Raw genomic sequence first — 18,900 nt, forward strand, 5'->3', positions numbered from 1 at the left:
CACAGTTGCCTGATGAGGAAATTTTTGAACTGAGCTCGGAATCGCTCGCCCAGAATCGTATGCGGTGAGTAAGAGTCAAACGTTGTATGATTCCTCTTGACTAGTCAAGCGGAAGAGCATCCATGTATCTCGTTTGCTCAGGGAGCGATGTAGGGACTTGGAGGTGTGAACAAAGTTTAAGGTTCGAGCTAAGCTTCTTCGGGTAACAACAGCAAGGCAGAGAGGGAGAGGCACACTGCTAATAGAAACCGTTCTCGGATTTTATGATATGCTGAACCGGTAGCAGCATCTCCTGTTAGAGTTGCCGCACATTCACGGCTTTCAACGTTTCGAGTGTTTCATTGGCATGGAATGTTGACGCAATTCAGCTACACCTTCAAAAGCCATGTCTCCAGTAGAGAGCCTACTGTCTACACTGCTACATGATATTTGATGAAATGCATGTAGTAGTTTAATTTCTGGACATCACAGCCCATATCTAAAAGTGAGCTTGTCGTCTCCCTTCCTTGCACCATCCAGACCGAATCGATCAAGCAGATGGCCCTCTTGGAGCTTGCCCCAAATCCTAGTCCCATGCCTCGTCTCACGCTGTACCGGCACATCGCCCATCGATTCCTCCCTCACCCTATCTTCATCAGTCCAATCCGCGATCATCGCATCCCTCCGCCCATTCGTTCCGATCAGCAACACCCTGAACACCGCAAAGCCTGCAAAAGCCAGCCCAACGCAAATCAACGTGACCACAAACGGCCTCACGTAGCCCTCCTTCTCGTCTTCGGGCGTGAACAGCAGCGCGCTGAACACGCCCGCGAGATTGCCCCAGCCGTTGATGCCGAGCAGGATCGCGCGTTTGCCTGGCTCGGGCGTGTTGTTCGTCAGCCATGCGACGGTCAAGGGCGAAGCGACGAAGGAGCCCGAGAGTAGGACGCAGAGGCTCATGTAGCGGAGCACGTAGCTTTCGGTGGGTGTCATGACTGTCAGGGTCAGGCCGACGAGGAGAAGCGCGAGGCCCCAGAGGATCGGGATGAAGCGTTGCTGGCTGCGGTCGGACCAGCGGGTGAAGAGGAAGAGGACGATGGCGCCACAGGCGAATGGTGGAGCTGAGAGGAGGTTGGATGCTGCTGGTGAGAGGTTGAGGCGTGGGGATAGCTGTTTCATGACGAGAGGGAGGAAGACTCCGAAGGCTGTGGCGGGAATTGCTGAGAGGATGTTGCAGATGAGGAGGTGCCAGATCTTGTATTGCGCCACGGCTGAGAAGACGTCGTGTCTGTTGAGGCCCGAGTCTGCGGTCAGCGACATGGCTGATACGGTGGACATCTTGCGGCGTCGAGGAGGTGAGCGGTGTCTAGGATCGAGTAGGCCGGCACGGTCGTCGACGGCGTGATCGTCTTCTTCACCGGATTGACGATGATTCGTCTCAGGCTCCGCTTCTTGATCAGATACCTGCGTTTGTTGGTCGGCGTGCATTTTCCTGTGCGCCGCCAAATCCTGATCAAGACGGATGCGCTGCTCTGCCCACTTTCGTTCCCTTTTCGTCAAGAACCACGCCGTGTCTGCGCTGTGAGGCAGCCAAAAGAACCCGACTAGAGCGATCGCCATGGTCAAACAGCCTTCGATCAGAAAAAGTACCTCCCAGCTCCTCCAACCGCCACTGGTGTCGCCTTCACCTGACGACTCATCGTTACCGCTTCCCGGAAATCTCTCAAACACCGCCCAACTCAGCACTCCGCCAACTACTCCAGCAACAGCTGTCTGTCCGTAGAAGAAGCCAAGCCTCACAGCGAATTCGTATCTGGTGTAAAACAAGCTCAGATAGCTGACCGTAGTAGGGTAAAATCCAGCCTCGAGAGTGGCGATTGCAATTCGCAAAGTAATTACCTGCCATCGCTTGTTGACCCAGATATGGAGCAGCGTGCAGGCACCCCAAAGACTCATACATGCGGGCACCCAGCGCGTCATGCCATACTTGCGGCCCAAAGCGGCACCCACGGGTTGCAGGGCGACAAAGAAGGCGAAGAAGAGAGCCAGCGAGGTGTTGAGGTCGCTTGGGGAGAGGCCGGCATCTTTTGTGAAGCCTGCGATTATTACTTAACAATGGTACTCAAACACTGTCAGTTGATATGTGGTTTCGTACCAGCAGTCTCAGCGTTGCCAATGTTGCTCTTGTCCACGCTGTTCAAGAGGAACAAAGTGCTGAGGAAGGGTAACAGTATGAAATCGAGCTTGCGCAGCGTCCGCCGATTCAACTGCTCATCGAGCCCGGAGACTTGGTCCAGCGATTCGCTCCCTGCCAAGCTCTCGTCTTCCATGTCGTGACTGTCGTGAGGCGTCAGGTGTGATACACGTGCTCCGTCCTCGACTTCTTCCTCGGTAGAAGCCGGGTTCGATCGCGTGGCCAATTCGTAGGATCGCTCATCGTGAGGCATGCTCACCAGTGCGAAGGCACATGGTTGAACAGTTAATGAACATATTGCATGCAGCGGTTGCGATAGGGTAGTAAGGTCGCGGTGTGGCTGCGCGCGTGAGTTCGTGAGGCTGAAACAAGAGGTTGCGGGGTTTCTCGGGGAGCACGCGATTCGCTGAACTGGGCTCGACGCATAACGGTACTACTTCAGGTATTATTGTTACGTGTACATTCGCTCGACGGTTACATGGAAGAATCCATGCATTCAAAGCCACGTTGATTCGGTTCGGTCAAGAGCTCGTCAAATTGTTGAAGAATCACACGTCGCGAGTCGTGAACGTAGAGTACCATTCATCATGTACAATAATCCGACATTATCATTCGCAAACGCCTTCGCTGCAAAGTCACCGGTGTAGTGACATTCAAAGAAGAAACAGTCCGCCTTGCAATGCACGGAAAACAAAAGCGGGCATCCAAACAAATGGCTCGCTCAAAGTCATGATTGCCATATTGTCAGCAACAAGTCGATTCCGCCAAATGGCACCTTAAGAAGCGTGTCGAACCGCAGCGTCATCAAGGTTCTTCAGTACGCCTTGCGTCTCCTTGACCAGTTCCTTTCTCTTCGCTCTAGCCTCTTGGTCGCCCTCTGTCTCAACTGCGTCCAATTTAAGCAGAACTTGCGTGAGGATCGTCTCGCTCAATCTCTTATGCTCAAACTCGCGCTTGGCTGGCTCAGTAGGCGGTGTGCGGTCAAAGACATCAACCTCCTTAGCGTACGTGTGTAGCGTGTCGCGGAGAGACGCGATCTTCTGTTCGGCCGACTGAGGTGGTTTGGGTGATGGTGCACGCGAAGTCTGCGGCGGAGGGATAGGCACACCAAGGTTGGATGCATCGGGCGTGCTGGTGCCTGACGTCTTGGGCTTGTTGCGACGCTTCTTGTTCTTGTTGCGGTTTCTCCGGCGCTTGGCGTTGTCCGGATCTGCGCTGTCCTCAACGCCATCCACACTGTCGTCCTCGTCATCACTACCAGACGCCGATGGCATGTCGCCAATCGTCAGGAGGACTTGTGCTTCGTGCTTGAGACCCTCCTGCTTGCACAGCCTTGCGTCATCCTTCAAGTTCTTGCCCTGGAAAATGAGCTTCACTCTCCTCGCGTCAACGCCAATCTTTCTACCGGCCTGCTCGCGCACTTGACCAACGGTCAGCCCGCCTTTCGCGATGCTGTACGCCGGGAAGTGCACGGCGTAGCTCTGGCCCTTGTTCCGGAGACTCAACATGTCCGTGTCCCGGGAAGGGCCCAAGTCGTCTGCTGCCTGCTGTTCATGACGCTTCAGATCCTCGGTCGTAATGTAGCTGAAGTCCGCGTCACTCACGGTTGTGCTGCCCTGCGGCGGACTGCGCGTAAAGGGAGAGAAGCGGCCAAGGTTGCCGAACCTTGATGTCCAGCTCATGACGAGAACGAGGAAAGTAGCCGCTGCGAGAGCGACCGAGGTGTTTTCGAAGGCGGTGCGCTCGGCGAAGAAGTCGTAGACTCGGTCCTGCCAGGACGTAGACGCAGATGCCGGGGAGAAGACGTTGTCGCTGGCTTGAGCTAGCGCGGCGTTCAGGTGCGCGACGGACAAGAGCGCAGTCAGATTGCCGTGCGACAGGCTCGAGAGGAGTTGGTCGAAAAGACTGGAGGAAGCCACGGTTGCGGCTGCTGCGGTAACGCAGAGAGATGGACTATGCTGGCAGGTATGCGGTCAGTTGTTTCACGCCAGAGGATTTTGAACGGCAAGGTGACGACAGTTGTGCAGCAGGGTCTTTGCTGGGGAGGGCGGGCTGGCGGGCCCCACGCCAGTCGGAGGGCAGCGCGAGCCTTGGAGTGCGAGGCGGCGCGAAATAATGTCCCAGGACATACGAAGTTTGAGGAGCTGCCTGAAATATAAACCTACTGTGGATTGTTTGTGGGAGAGGAAGTGTTTTCAAGCAGTCGAGCATCGGCGGAACATCCACTCAAGTACTGTAGGACGTGAGGTGTGAAGACAACGAGTATCCTCAGGCGACAACAGCCATAGCCATAAGGGAGGCCAGTCGCAACTTCTGGCGCTCAAGCGACGGCCAGCCGCCGAAGCGCGACGCCCGCGCCCACGCCCATAGGGCTGAGCCATGCCCAGATGTACGCCCCTCCGCAGACTCTTCAGCCCGCGCCGCCCCCTCGGCTTTCCTGCCGCACACTGATTTTTGCCAAGCGCACCTGCTGCGAATTCAGAACGGCGCTACCACCATTCAGTGCTGGCAGACGACGACAACATCGACCAGCCCGTCAATCACCACCTGTACTAACCGCAGCAAAATGTCGACTTTCGAGCCTGTGGTACGCATCCCCCGAAAGCGAGAAACTCCTTGCGCGCAGCCGCACGATCTGGTGGACATGGGGGTTGGGAAATGCAGGACAGCGATGGCTGATGGAATACACAGGTTGTCGTCGACGGCAAGGGCCACCTTCTCGGCCGCCTGGCCTCCACGGTCGCCAAGCAGCTTCTGAACGGCCAGAAGGTTGTCGTTGTCCGCTGCGAGCAGCTCAACATCTCCGGCGAGTTCTTCCGCGCGAAGCGTACGTCCACCCACCGAACCACCCCACCGAATGCGAACGAGCGAGGCGAATGAGGAGGAAACGGGCCAGCAACACCAGCACCGATGACTAACTCCGGTTCGAATACAGTGAAGTACCAGGCCTTCCTCCGCAAGCAGACCCGTTTCAACGCCTCTCGCGGTGGCCCATGGCACTACCGTGCGCCGGCCAAGATGTTCTGGCGCACCGTCCGTGGCATGATCCCTCACAAGACTGAGCGTGGTGCCGCTGCCATGAACCGCCTGAAGGCTTTCGAGGGTATCCCCGCCCCCTACGACCACAAGAAGCGCATGGTCGTCCCCCAGGCGCTCCGTGTCCTCCGCCTCAAGCCCGGCCGCAAGTACTGCACCGTCGGCCGTCTCGGTCGCGAGTTCGGCTGGAAGTACGGCGATGTTGTTGAGAAGTACGTTTTGGATATCCTTGTCACGTGGAGAATGGCTGGAATACTAACGATGTTGCAGGCTCGAGGAGAGGAGAAAGGTCAAGGGCTCTGCCTACTACGAGCGCAAGAGGGCTCTCCAGAAGAAGCTCATCGACGCCAAGAAGAGCGCGCCTGTCGACGGCAAGGTCAGGGAGGAGCTCGCCCAGTACGGTTACTAGATGTTTTCTCGACGTTGAGGGACGGGTGGCATGGTTTTGGCGAAGCGGCGATGGCGCTGTGGTTTTAGCGAACGTATGAAAGGGCACGATCGCAAACACAGATGCCTGCAAGCTGTGAGACCCAGGCACGTTGCTGATGTGCAGGGTTTCGGGGCACCTTGATGCATATACTATCAACCCCAAAGATTTCACGCATTCAACAACGGGCCTGCACGGTCGCACCGGAACTGTCTTCTCCTTCGCTCTTGGTCGCATGATGTGTGTCAAGAAAAGCAAGCAAATCGATACCAGGCAGTACTCAATGGCAAAACTTACGGCTATTATAAGAAGATGGAAATCATCTCGTGATCAGTCCTATTGTCCGGTTGTAAGGAGTGAAAACTCACTAGCCCAGAGTGCTGACAAAATATGCAATCACACGAGCCATTACTTCTCTCGGAAGGCTCCCCATCAGCAATGCCCGTCTTGTGCAGCAGTGGTCGAGGCCTAGTACAGTAGTACCGTATTCTTGTTAGCTTCCTGATCCGGGGCCCCGGTGGCGGGAAGTGTGGATGGCGAGTTCCCGGTAGGTCATCCAGCGACCTAAGGTACCAATGCGAGAGGCATCGGTTTGAAGTCTGCTTTGCGACCAGAGCCACCGGTGGCAGCGATCCAGCGGACCGAGCGTGTCGCAAATGGAGCCCAACATGTAGACAAAACGGCGCAGCAATCTCCTGCAGTAAATAAACTCGTGGGACTTTGTCCTCAAACGTACTCGACTGAAGAAGCTTAGGTCGCCTTGGCGGTCGGGAAGCGAGTCGCTCTTGCTGCCTCGAAGCTGGGCAGCCAGCATCTCCACCAGCCAGCCAACGCTCTCTCATTTCCTCTCTCCACCCAAACTCTCTCCTCGCGACTCATCCAAATCCCGAGCAACTCTATTTGTACAGTATCGCGAAACAGCCTGGCGCTGTATTACCTTTGCAGCTTTCGCGCAGTCCACCGTACTGGCGGCGGATAGGCCACTCTACCTTGCGCCCGGAGCCTCCCAGCACAGAAGCATGTGCCCCTGCGCCTGGCATGAGTGGGAGTAAATCGCCAGCGGCAGTCTCTGCGTCAGCAGATCACACAGGGCAGCAGGATTCGAGCAATGCAACAACAAACGGACACCGGAGCCCTGGACCAACGACGTCGGAGCCACAGAAAGCGTTGAACGGGAGCCCAAAGCGCTCGATCGAGGACAACGAAAGCAGCGAATTGCCAGACGCGCCGCCGCCTGAGACTAACGGCCACCCTACCGGCGCGACTGATGGCGATGAAGACGCGAACTCCGAGGCGGAAACGGTCCTGACGAGCCCTGTCAAGAAGAAAGAGGCGGAGAAACGCGTAAACGCTATCAAACAGGAGAAGACGGACCTCCCGGTGCCCGACATCAAGCCTGCCGTCGAGGACGAAAACGACGACGATGACGAGGCAGACGCGCCTGGATCGCCCGACGACAGCACTGCTCCAACCTCCGCAGTACCCGCGAGCAATGCGACTGCCCAGGAGCAGCAGGACGAGAACGTCCGAAAGAGTCGCGAAGATAGTAGCGAACCTCTAAGCGATGTCAGCCCCACGCGCTCCCCCGGTTCTGCTCGATCTTCGCGCCAAAGCTCGAACTCACGCGCTCAGTCTGAACGACCGGGCTCCGGTCGCAACAGCAAAGAATCGCCAAATCCGAGGAAACGAAAGCATCGCGCATCTTCGGTGAACTTGCCTAACAAGAGGCCAAGCATGGACGTCGCCAAGCGCCGGCTACGTGATATGCACTCGGAGGGTGTGGGCAACAGCAATGCGACAGCAAGGTCGCCTTCCCCCGGTCGCAGAGGGCATCGGCGCGCAGTATCCACTCAGTCCGCTATGCTCGATGGATCCTCTGAGACGCAAGGCAACCGAAAACGCAGGGCTGTCACCCAATTTCCTGTCCGCGAGCCCAAGGCTGCTAAGGGTACTTGGGATGAATCTAGTGTGTCATCCGAGTCGACCTCGCACGGGCAAGGAGAAGCTCCCCGGCGACAGCGTGGCATCGGACGATCTACATCTACACCTGGCAGGCCCGCTGGACGTGAGCATAAACGACATATCAACAAGTATGGCTTTACCAAGCTTGCTGAGGCGTGCGAAGATGGCGATCTGGATCTTGTCAAGGAGTGGAGAAATAAGGATCCCGACCAACTGGAAATTGAAGAGTTTGCTAAGAACACTCCTCTTCAAATTGCTTCTCTGAACGGAAACTCGGAGGTCGTGGAGTACTTGATTGGTGAAGGCTGTCGTGTGGATTGCGCAAACGTCGATAAAGACACTCCGCTCATCGATGCCGCCGAAAATGGACACGCCGATGTGGTCGACATTCTTCTAAATGCTGGCGTAGATCCTTTGCGGCAGAATCTTAAAGGACAACAGGCACTGGACGTTGTTAATGACGACACTGAAAACGCCACCGAAATCAGAGCATCTCTTCGCCGAGCTATGGAAAAGTGGAACAGTGTCGACGCCAGGAAACGCAGGGAACATGAGGAAGAACAACGGTTCAGCAGTCGCCCCTCGGGCGAGCTCCACTTCATGGCTAGGACCTACGAGAATCTCCACAAACTGGTTGTGAATAACGATCGCAACAGTGTTCGTGAGTTTCTTGACGCTCGCGTCCCCGTTGACAACAACATCATAGCGGCTGCAGCCAAAACCGGCGATTCCTACCTCATTAACATGCTTCTTGCAGAAATGACCGAGAAAAAGGCATTTCAGAAGCCCGAGAAACCGCTCCTCAGCGTCCTTGGAACTTCGCATTACGAAACGGTCAAGTCTCTCACGGAGCTGGATCAATTCAATCCGCTCTGGCGCAACAGACAAGGCAAAACCTGGCCGGAAATCGCGGACGAACGTCACGGGCCTATGTGGAAACAGGAATCTGAGCTTCTCCATCGACTCTATAACGAGGCACGCGGCAAGGCTGAAAGACGGAGCTCCAGCCCGGTCACTAAGCGTGACGAGGCAAAACGTCGGCCGCCGCCCAAATCAGGCGACAACAGCGACGAGGAATCACCTCCGAAGCGCAAGAACGGCAAGCGTCTGATGTCTAGAAGGGAGATGCGCGCCGCGAGCGGAAAGCCGTTCTCCGAATCGTCTTCCGAGGAATCGAGCTCCGAAACTGCCAGAGAGGCGGAGGAGAGCATGAAACCGCCCGAGAGCCCGAATACAAAGCGTGGTCCTGGACGGCCCAGGAAGAAGAGTACGTCTGCGCAGCCTGCAGAGACGCCTCAGGAAAGTCCGAGGACACGTAGGCGGAGCTCTTCGCTTCGTGAGAAGGCTGAGCCAAGCCTGCCGGCTGTCGATGAGCAAATGGAAGATGCCGACGCTAGCGTTACTGTTGGTGGGAAACCAGAGGGGATGGAGACAGGGAGCAAGAAAGATGACGACACTGCCGCGCTTGAGAAGGCCAAAGCTGAGGAGGAGGCGAAGCGGAAAGAAGACGAAGAGAAAAAGAGGAAGGCTGATGAAGAAGCTGCCGCAAAGAGAAAAGAGGAAGAGGCGAGGAAGAAAGAAGAGGAGGAAGCGAAGAGGAAAGAAGAGGAAGAGGCGAAGGCACGTAAGACCGAGGAAGACGCTCGGAGAGCTGAAGAGGAAAGGAAGGCCGAAGAGCAACGCCAAGCTGAAGAGGCCAAGGCCAAGCAGGAGGAAGAAGCGAGGCGAGCAGAGGCTGCGCGAGAGGCAGAAGAGCAACGCAAGAAGCTTGAGCAGGAACTTACTGAAGCTAAGCGCAAGCATCGTCAGGAACTGGCTTCTTCATTACCGATTGCGTTATCAAGGTTCCTCAACCCAGCGGCCAATGATGGTACGGAAAGCTCTCGCTTAGACCCCGATGTACTCGAGGTGTTCACTCCGCTGTACGCCATGCCTATTACGGGCAATTCCACGGATCTATCGCAACTCAACTCGCAAACAGAGCTCTTCGTTCTCAATGCACAAGCGGCGCCTTTGCTGGGCAAGGTTGGACTGGACCTTTTACTCCGACGAAGCGCGCCCGGCTTTGAAAAGTCGCTGGCTCACAATTGGACCGCATTCCCCGTCGAAAGCGGAGAAGAGCACTTTGTTCGCACGATCCTGCCCTCTCACGTGCTCAGCAAACAGCTCGTGGACGAAGATGCAATGGATGACGGGCTTTCATTTACAGCGGAACTCGACCGCACGGCCCGACACATGCACAGCATGCGCGAAGCACAATCTCAATTCGACGCGGCCGATATCGAACTGCGATGGGTCAAACTGCAGGACGTCCTCGACAACCTCCATACGGACCTCCAGGGAGTCTCCATCGAAGTGCGCAGCGATCTCAGACGACCCCAGGACCACGCCCGCGCCCTCAAGACCATTCAGGCGAATGACACAACAGACTTATTCGGCCGCGTGAGCGAGTGGTGGCGGCACGCTAGTCTCCCGCGCAGTATCGATAATGGCAAGATCTCGGCGCCGCCTGCCGATGCCAGCGTCGGGCTGACGGATGTTCGCGTCTCGCACGAGAAATGAAGACGGCCGCTTTGCTCGGACTGGGATGGAGACACGAGCCTACCTTAGGGTTTATTGATAGCCCTTTTTGCACGTAGCTGCACGTATCACGAATGCTATGAACTACGAGACCCTACATTCATTTGTACCTAAGCTATGCGTGTTTGTGATCAGGTGTAATGTGAAGAACCTGTCATTCCGCAATTTATGTGGGTTTGCGTAAGCAGTGTCTTTCGGCCTCGAAGAATATTGTAAGGGCCTGGCGTGGGATGACAGCGATACGGCCTCATGCATACAAGTATATCCACATCAGGTACTCTGTACGTTCACATCCCACCTTGGCGCCAGCGGAGCTTTCGCAACACCCCTGCGGAACCTTCAGCTCCTCACAACCTCACCCCTACTTCTTCCCAGAGAGCGCAATACTCCCGCACAACATCTTCGGACCACCCTCCGCCGTCTGGTCCAGGCTCCTCGCCGTCGGCCTCACGGCGCCGCCTCCTGGTGAAGCACAAAGGAGCTGCTTCCGAGAACGGGTGCAGCCATTAGCGCCTCGACGACAAAGTCCAATCGTCGTCGAGCCCATTTGGTCTAATGCGCCGCGATATCGCCGTGCAAGAGGTCGGAGTCATGAACGCAGGGCGCCGGATGCCCGTCTCGGCATCATCGAGCGTCTATATCGAGTCGTGGCAGGGACGGCGGGAGGGGCGGTGTACGACAGCGCGAGTGTGGAAGGAGCGTGCTCCGAGGATTTTGGTGCACCCGTTAGCGGGCGCGTGGGCGTGGCCAATTGCTGTGCTGGCGCAGGAGTGTTTCGGAGCGAAGAGCGAGATCTTGGTAGGAGCTGCCTCCGGCGCTTGACAGAAAGCCTGTTGTCGCGTGATGGAACGTGTCTAGACTGCGGAAAAATGACGCGGGAGCCAGTCGGAGGGTTTGATGCAAGATTGCCCTCATGTATGTCACCAGAATGACGTTTCATTGGGTATTAGACGTGTGATCAATGTTAGGTTTTGGGTTGGCTAAAGAGCAACAGAACGGCCGTGGTAGAATTGCGAGATGTGGTGGTCAGACTTTTTCGAGATGATCATACTGCTGTGCTGAAAATGATGGGAAGCCTTTCACATGCAGTCTCCCTCCATTGCCGCCTGAGAAGATAAGTGGCGAACGTATTATCCCTTAAAATGGTATTACTGGTGGCAGTTGCTGATGGCAGTGGATGAGTTGATGTTGGCCTTGAAGCCTGAGGCATCATCACTTCCGCTCCCGTTGCCGCCGCCCACCGCGCCTTAGCGGCTTGGCCGAGGCCACCGCGAACTTTCAGAAATAGGCCCTCAAAGCGCGACGACGCTTGCGACTTGACTCCCTCGACAGGACAACGATACCGAAGCCGCCCATCATGTCTCAGCAGGCCCTTAACAAGATCGCCCCCAACTCCCCCTCGAGGGCCAAGCCCAACGAGATCGAGACCAGCATTGCGACTGCTCTCTACGAGCTCGAGACCAACATCCCGGACATGCGCGCCGCCCTCAGGCCGCTCCAGTTCGTCTCCGCCCGCGAGGTAAGATGAAAACCACCCGCCGATGCGATGCAATGGTTGCACGCACGAATATACACACACACAATCAAGAGGAGGAACCATGACGGCGGCGGGCGTCAACCGCCCGCCGCCAATGGACCGGTATACATTTGGACACATGGAATATCTCGATTTGGGAGAGGCGGTGGGCACTGGGCAGCTTTGCGCTGACACCAGGATTCTTCAGATCGAGACCGGCCACGGCAAGAAGGCTATCGTCATCTTCGTCCCGGTTCCCCTCCTCCAGGGCTGGCACCGTTCCCAGCAGCGGTAAGTTTTTTTCTCCAACTCACTGTCAACCATGAACCTCCACTGACATCCCCACCAGTCTCACCCGTGAGCTCGAGAAGAAGTTCTCCGACCGCCACGTGCTGATCATCGCTTCCCGCCGCATCCTGCCGCGCCCCAAGCGCAGCAACCGCAGCCGCTCCACCCAGACCCAGAAGCGCCCGCGCTCCAGGACTCTGACCGCCGTCCACGACGCCATCCTCGCCGACCTCGTCTACCCCGTCGAGATCGTTGGCAAGCGCATCCGCACCAAGGAGGACAACTCCAAGGTCCTCAAGATCGTCCTCGACGAGAAGGAGCGCGGCGGCGTCGACTACCGCCTCGACACCTACTCCGAGGTCTACAAGCGTCTGACCGGCAAGGGTGTGAACTTCGAGTTCCCCCAGCACACTGAGCACTAAGCGTGCCCAGCACCAGCTTCCAGCAGGCTGTCGGTAGGCGGACGTAAAGTTGCCGTCGATGGCTCGCAGTTGGGTCGGCACGTAACGGGACGAAATGGGCAAATAAAAAGGTTTTCTGGGACAGCGTATCGGCGTTAAGGTAGCTTCTGTCAAGTCATATTCTCAATGCTACTGTTCCGAGGGCCTGCCCACTAGCTCGTGCAGACAATCTCACATCGTATCACTTCTGCACCCCCCCCTCGGTAGCCATCTTTCACCTGCCAATCGCCGTCCTCACCTGAAACATTGTTCCAACGCCCTGCCTGTGGCACAAAGCTTTCGACATTCAACATGATTTATTCCTGGGTATCTTTCGATCGTTCATCGTATGTAGTAAAAAAAGAAAAAAGAAAAAAAAAATGACAGACAAGAAGCAAGCAAGACCCCACCATCGGTCAGTCAGTCAGCCACTCTCTAAACGAGCCTTGAGGACCTCAGCGTCCGGCCCCTTCATCCATCTTGCAAATGTCCGTCCCGTCGTGCCGCGTGTGCAGCCATAACCCCCTAAGCGAGACGTCCAGTCCCGTTCCGTGTTGCATGCGTGCCCCATGCTTGCCATCATCACACCCGAACCCAATTCAAAATCAAATTCAAATTCAAAACGGCGTCCCCTCCCTGACCGCCCGCTCGAAAGCCGCGCCCTACGCCGCCTTCTTGCCAGCAGCCAGCGCCGCGTCCGCATTCGCCTCCTCGCTCCCTTCTCCCTCCTCCTCGTCATCGCTGTCGTCCACGACCGTGCACCAGGGGTGCTCGAGCACAGCCTGGATGCCGACGCGGCGCTCGACGTCGCGGTCCAGCATCGCGCGGATCAGGTCGATGCACTCCTCGCTCGGCACCCACGGCACGCGCAGGTCGTGGTCCATGATCTCGTCGATGCTGTAGAAGGGGTTCTCCTTGTAGACGATGGTGTACAGCAGGATGCCGAGCGCCCAGACGTCCTGCTCCTTGCCGCGGTAGGGTCTGCCCTGCAGGACCTCGGGCGCGGCGTAGTCGATCGTGCCGACGAAGACGTCGAAGGGCCCGCTCTTGATGTAGGCGGCGGAGCCGAAGTCGACGAGCTTGACCTTCCCTTCGCCGTCGAGGATGACGTTCTCGTCCTTGATGTCGCGGTGCACGACTTTGGCGGCGATGTGCAGGTGGCGCAGGGCCTCGGCGACCTGCTTGAAGATCTTGCGGCACTCGCGCTCGTCCATGGTGACGCGCAGCTCGATGTAGTCGAACAGGTCCATGCCGGGGAGGCCGTGCGGGACCATCTCGATGTAGTAGTTGACGTCGTCCTCGAAGAAGTCGGCCATCTCGACGATGTTGGGGTGCTGCAGGCCGTCGCGGCGGAGGTAGTCGAGGACGTGGATCTCGAGCGGGACGGTGCCGAGGCGGCGGTCGCGGTGCCAGGTGTCGACGAGGATGCGGCGCTTGGTGACGTACTTGATGACCATCTTCTTCGCGGCGGACTTCTTGTAGCGCGCCAGCTTGACCTGCCCGTAAGCGCCCTGGCCCATCTCCTCGAGGATGTTGAAGTCTTCGATCTTTTTCTTCTTGATCACTTTGCAGCCGGCTTCGAGCAGCTCCGGGGAGGGGTGCTCGTAGACTTCATTCTCGCCGTTGGTGGCGGGGGAGGAGTCGTCGGAGCTGGCGGCGGCGTCTTCGACCTGGCGGGAGAGGAGCGCGATGCGCGGGTCGTCCATGTCGATTTTGGATTCTTCGTTGGCCATGGGTGTAGGGATGGACTCGTCGATGCCGGAGCCTGGGCGAGGCTGCGAGGGTGGCGTCGTGGGCCGGCTTTCGGGGATCGTGACTGAGCCGATGCCGTGGTGGACCGCGTGCAGCTGCCTGCTGTACGTGATCCAGAGAGCGAACACAACTTCACTGCTGGGCGTTGAGGTGAAGCCCTCAACGTCCTCCTCGATCACGCTCTCGTTGTAGATCGCGTCACGGCCCGACTTCACCACGCGCATCTGCACGTCGACCATGATGTCCGCGCCGTCTCTGTGCTTCGCCGGCAGGCCGCTGGGCCGCAGGAAGTACTGAGCCGCTTCAGCGCTGCCTTCGCGCATGGCTAGGAGCGACCTCGCGCGCCTGAAAGAGTGCTCGGGAATGACGATGCCATCCACGAGCTTGATCTTGTCCTCATCAGTCATGATGCGAAGCACCTTGTCAAATCCAGGAATCAGATCCGTCACTTCCATGCCATCGGGATCAGTGTGGCCAAAGAGCGCAGCGGAGAAGACGGTGTTGCTGCTGCTGACACGCATGGTGCGCGGGTTCAGCACCATGATGCCGGCAATGTGCGGGAAGCTCGAGACTCTGAACGTGCTCTCCCCCGACAGCTGGTCGATCGTCACAGGGATGGAGATGGAGTTGCTCGTCCTGACGGTGAAGCGCCGCAGCCTCGCGACTTCATCGTAGTCCAAAGCGCCAGTGTAAGTGCCCGCCATCTTGGGGAAGCTCGGGATCAGCTTCTGGACGTCCATGCCCTTCCGCACTCGATCAATACCCCAGATAGGCTCGATGTCGCCACGCCCGCTCACGACAGAACCAATCTCATCCACGGTCAGATACGCCACATCCTCAGCGATCTCCTCCATGACCCAGATCAAACCGCCGCTCTTCTCCTTCACCCAAAGCGACGCACTGCCGTACGTCCCATTCATCTTCTTGATAGGAACAACATCACCGCACAAAAGCACTCCGCGAGACCGGTTGCCGGCGTGGTTAGGAGACTTCGGCGACGAGCTCCTATCCCCGTTCTCCGTCTTGCTGCGGCGGGACTGGTACGTCTCGCGCGCAGGAGGCTTCGACAGCAGTTTAGCAGTGACCCCGTTCCCCATGGCGGCAATGCTGCCATTGCTCGGCCCGGCCTTGGGACTACTCACCGGCTGCTTGGGCTGGCGCTGCGCCGTGCCGGCCTCCGGGTTTCTGAGCTTCTCCTCCAGCCACTTGCGGCGCTCCTCTCGGATCACCTCCATGATGCCGAGCGTGCGGACCTCAGCGCGGGTCACGCCGAAGATCAGACAGGCGAGGTCGTTGGCTGCGGTGATGGTCCAGGGTGCTTTGCTCTCGGTGGTGAAGATCGCTTGCGGGTGGTTGTTGCGGTGGCCGTGGGGTGCGCGCTCGTGCATGGTGTTGGCGCGGCTGGGTCCAGGTTGGGGCGCTTCCCGCGAATGCGCGGGGGGTACGATCGGTGTCTCGCGAGGGGCAGTGTGGTAAGGCTGTGCCATGGCCTCTGTAAGTCGATGTTGTAACGATAGGCCAGATGTATCGGTATATGTCCGCTTGAGAGCTGCACGCCCCAGACCAGGGCGCGCATTCGAGCTGGGGGCATCTTCTTGCGTCGGAGATCTTGATAACCGGAAAGGATCAGGTTCCTCGTTCTCGTCCTCGGGAGAAACGATCACTTCACCCTTGGGCCCGGTGTTTTCACCCAGAGTATCAGATGATTGATCATCGGAGGGACTTTCAACCAACTCTTCGCTGGGCTGGACAAAGCTCCGTTCAAAGACGTTGTCGCTGACTAGGTGGGCCGGACCCGTCAGAGGACCATGATCGATTCCCAGCCCTGCCGCCGTGATCGCTTCCGGGCTCATCATGTTGGCCTTCTGCAGGAGCTCCATCATGCTCAGCAGCTCCTCGTCTCCCGCCAACCTAGCCTGCGCACTCGCAATGCGAGGCGACGAAGAAGCCCAGCCCAGCTTGTCCCGCATGAACTCGATACTCCGCTTGAGGACTTGCTGCCTGTTTTGCAAGGTGTCGCTGTTGTTGTGGGCAAACGAGAACGAATGCAGGGATTCCGAAGGAAATCGAGTCAGGTCTTCGCTGAAGGGCAGCACTGGCGACGCCGGCCCTGACTGGAGGTTCATGGAGGACTTCCGCGAGGTCGCGGCTGGCGTCGAGAGCGTGCGGAGCTCGAAGGCGGGAATGTTCGGCGAAGAGGGATTGCGCGCCTGCCTGATGCGCCGGAGACCGGTGTCGCGCTCTGCGGTTAAGACGGGTGACCTGTTTGCAGCGGAGATGCGCGTCAGCGATTGTGTCTCTCGCATGTCTTGTGCCTGCAGTCATGCGGCCTCCGCATTCGGCTTATTTGTTTGCCGTGCATGGCCCGTGAAGGCGGCGGAGGCACGGAATCATGCCTGACATGTCCGCTCCGGCGGTTTGTACGCACCTGGCCAAGTCATAGTCTACGCCCGCATCCACGCTCAGCCGCGCTCTCTGCGACTGGGCGGAGTAAGGACTGCTGTTGCTCGCGTGGGCGGCCAAGTTGCCGGCAGATCTGTTTTTGGGAATCAGCAGGCCAGGCGTGGCTCTGCGGTCGGAGATCGACCCTGTACCCGGGGTTTCAAGGTTCGACACGCTCGTGTTTCGCGAGGCGGCGGAGAATGTCGTGGAGTCTGCGAGGAAGGCAAAAGGCAGGCTGTTAGCGGTTGTTGGGGTAGAGCGTGACGCGGGCTCTGGCACAGGCGGCACGTGGAGTTGTGAGGATGACTGCGCGAGACAAGGCGAATCTCGTGGTCGGAGGCAGGCGGATGCGGAGGGTGGTATCGGAGGAGAACAGACGACTCACCATCTTGCCGGCCGTCTTGCGGATTCATGCTCTCGCGCGGCGCAGTCGGAGGGGTGACGATGGCCCGGCGAGGGCTGAGAGGCGTCGAGGCTTGGTATGGCGGACTAATCAGGGGCGGGCGGTCTGGGGCGTGAGAGTGAGACCTAAGACCGGGCGCTGGGCGGCAGCGCACCGCAAAGCACTGCTGGGGGGGTGGTGTGCTGTTTGGGACGGGGCTCGCTTTCACGTGGGGTTCGCGTGGCTGCGAGTCACGGGTATGCAACGAGAGCCAGGGCGGGCGGCGGCGGAGGGCGACTGGGGGGTTGTGAGGCGTGGCAGCGACAGGGGGCCACGCTACTGTATGCTGCGGGAGGAATATTCAGTAGTCGGGCGAGGGCAGGGAGAGAGGCACAGAGGGCAGCACGGGCAGCTGGCGGTGGTGGGCGGCGGAGGATGGTGACGAGGGAACTTTGCTCTCAGTGCTCTCAGGGCAGGGCAGCGCGGGCGGATCGTCGGTCTGTGGCTGCCCCGACTCGCTGCCAGCGCTGGCGGCGTGTGGAGAGAGCGGGCACGGCGGGCCCACGCTGAGAGCCGAGAGAGCCTGCCCAGGTGGCCGGCGCCATCTGAGCGCGCAACAGCCACCATGACTTCCAGTCGCTCAGCGCTCGTCTCGCCGAAAAGCCTGGCTGATGACCATCGCGCCGACTCTCCCGGCGACACCGAATCACGAGCCCCACCTCACGAACCCACGCCCGCCGCCGCATTCAGCATTATGTACATCTACAGTACACACAGTACATGTCATCCCCATCTCGCATCCCGCTGTAGCGCCCCGTTCAGCCTCGATCGCCGTGCGTGCGTGCAGCCCCCCGGCCGGGCACGGCAAGGCAAGGTCACCACCGCACTGTCATCCGTTCGACACTCGCCTTGTACCCGGCAGCCAGCATCCCTCCACGCCAAGGCGAGCGCCTCGCAGCCGGGCCGACCTGTCTCAGCCGCATAGCCTTTGCCAACAGATTCTCTCACCAGACATCCCAAAAAATTCCCCCTGATGATCTCGGCTTGCCTCGCCAAGCTGCCCGTCTTCATGGCGGACGGATGCGCGGAGCACCGAGTCTCGAGACGGGCCAGGAACCGTTTCTGACGACATGTGGTCTGAATTGACTCGCGAAGAATGCAAGGGTAGGTATGTAGGTAGGTACAGCACACAAGACTCCCCGCCATCACCTGATTCCCGCCTCTCGCACATGGTCAAGTGCTCCCTCCCATCCACCGGCACGCCGAATCTCGGGTATCGCCCGAGGGGTACATTGCACGTTCTGCGAGATGTGCGTCTCTCCACGCCCGCGTGTCACGCGACATTGTATGTGTGTACTTCGTGTACACGGCGTCAGTGAGTGGTGCGGCACCAGCTTGCGCCTTCTCCTTCCCGCAACCGCAGAGGGCGTCGATATCAGGAGAGTGGAGATGCGCGAGGTCAGACACACTTATGTGTAAAGACAGGCAATCTTGTGAACCTCGTAGCAAGGGACGTTACATACATGGAAGTTTCAGGTAACTTCAGCAATTCGTCGAACACGCTCGCTCTTCTGGCATCGCAAACGCACGTCAGATCCAAGAGAGAACAAACGACTTGATCGATCAATACCTGAGATCCCATACCGTACTGTAGCTACCTTAACTCACCTTAACCGTGATCCGACCTACGTTCCTTTCCCGATCGCCTCGTGTCTGCATTCCCGTCCTGGGAGTCCGATGTGGTTGGCTGGTCCATGCAAAAACAAACGCCAGAAAAGCCAAAGGATCCATCCATCCTTCCTTCCCAGATACCGTGACCCGTTCCGTTCCCAAACCCTTCCCATTCCTTCCCTTTCCCTGTCCGCGCATAGAAAAAAAATCGAAAAACCAGCAAATAGCAAG

At 58.1% G+C, this 18,900-nt stretch overlaps 6 protein-coding genes across 6 annotated transcripts; 3 read left to right on the forward strand and 3 right to left on the reverse strand.

The window, feature by feature from the left end:
• Positions 1–465: 465 nt before the first annotated feature.
• On the reverse strand, positions 466–2,426 carry WHR41_06223 (uncharacterized protein; the record flags this gene model as incomplete). The annotated part of the gene is made up of 2 exons (XM_069374828.1): positions 466–2,075; positions 2,135–2,426. 2 exons carry the CDS (start codon positions 2,424–2,426, stop codon positions 466–468), a joined length of 1,902 nt encoding a protein of 633 aa, XP_069228098.1.
• A 305-nt stretch (positions 2,427–2,731) lies between these two features.
• On the reverse strand, positions 2,732–4,210 carry WHR41_06224 (uncharacterized protein). The gene is made up of 2 exons (XM_069374829.1): positions 3,778–4,210; positions 2,732–3,720 (listed from the first exon to the last, which is right to left on the reverse strand). The coding sequence occupies exons 1-2, from the start codon at positions 3,853–3,855 to the stop codon at positions 2,950–2,952; spliced, it is 849 nt and encodes a 282-aa protein (XP_069228099.1). The 5' UTR covers positions 3,856–4,210; the 3' UTR covers positions 2,732–2,949.
• Positions 4,211–4,683: 473 nt separating this feature from the next.
• Positions 4,684–6,141, forward strand: crp-46 (60S ribosomal protein uL13). The gene is made up of 4 exons (XM_069374830.1): positions 4,684–4,760; positions 4,865–5,000; positions 5,109–5,421; positions 5,480–6,141. The coding sequence occupies exons 1-4, from the start codon at positions 4,740–4,742 to the stop codon at positions 5,616–5,618; spliced, it is 609 nt and encodes a 202-aa protein (XP_069228100.1). The 5' UTR covers positions 4,684–4,739; the 3' UTR covers positions 5,619–6,141.
• Positions 6,142–6,674: 533 nt separating this feature from the next.
• WHR41_06226 (uncharacterized protein) lies at positions 6,675–10,160 on the forward strand (the record flags this gene model as incomplete). Its single annotated transcript, XM_069374831.1, has 1 exon — positions 6,675–10,160. The coding sequence occupies one exon, from the start codon at positions 6,675–6,677 to the stop codon at positions 10,158–10,160; it is 3,486 nt and encodes a 1,161-aa protein (XP_069228101.1).
• A 1,202-nt stretch (positions 10,161–11,362) lies between these two features.
• crp-15 (40S ribosomal protein eS7) lies at positions 11,363–12,816 on the forward strand. The gene is made up of 3 exons (XM_069374832.1): positions 11,363–11,697; positions 11,903–11,985; positions 12,044–12,816. The coding sequence occupies exons 1-3, from the start codon at positions 11,536–11,538 to the stop codon at positions 12,402–12,404; spliced, it is 606 nt and encodes a 201-aa protein (XP_069228102.1). The 5' UTR covers positions 11,363–11,535; the 3' UTR covers positions 12,405–12,816.
• A 268-nt stretch (positions 12,817–13,084) lies between these two features.
• On the reverse strand, positions 13,085–17,268 carry WHR41_06228 (uncharacterized protein; the record flags this gene model as incomplete). The annotated part of the gene is made up of 3 exons (XM_069374833.1): positions 17,002–17,268; positions 16,603–16,828; positions 13,085–16,436 (listed from the first exon to the last, which is right to left on the reverse strand). The coding sequence occupies exons 1-3, from the start codon at positions 17,027–17,029 to the stop codon at positions 13,085–13,087; spliced, it is 3,606 nt and encodes a 1,201-aa protein (XP_069228093.1). The 5' UTR covers positions 17,030–17,268.
• Between the last annotated feature and the right edge of the window lie 1,632 nt (positions 17,269–18,900).

The sequence above is a fragment of the Cladosporium halotolerans genome, assembly GCF_011745625.1.
Source record: "Cladosporium halotolerans strain TM138-S3 chromosome Unknown Sca22, whole genome shotgun sequence".
Classification (NCBI taxonomy): Eukaryota; Fungi; Ascomycota; class Dothideomycetes; order Cladosporiales; family Cladosporiaceae; genus Cladosporium; species Cladosporium halotolerans.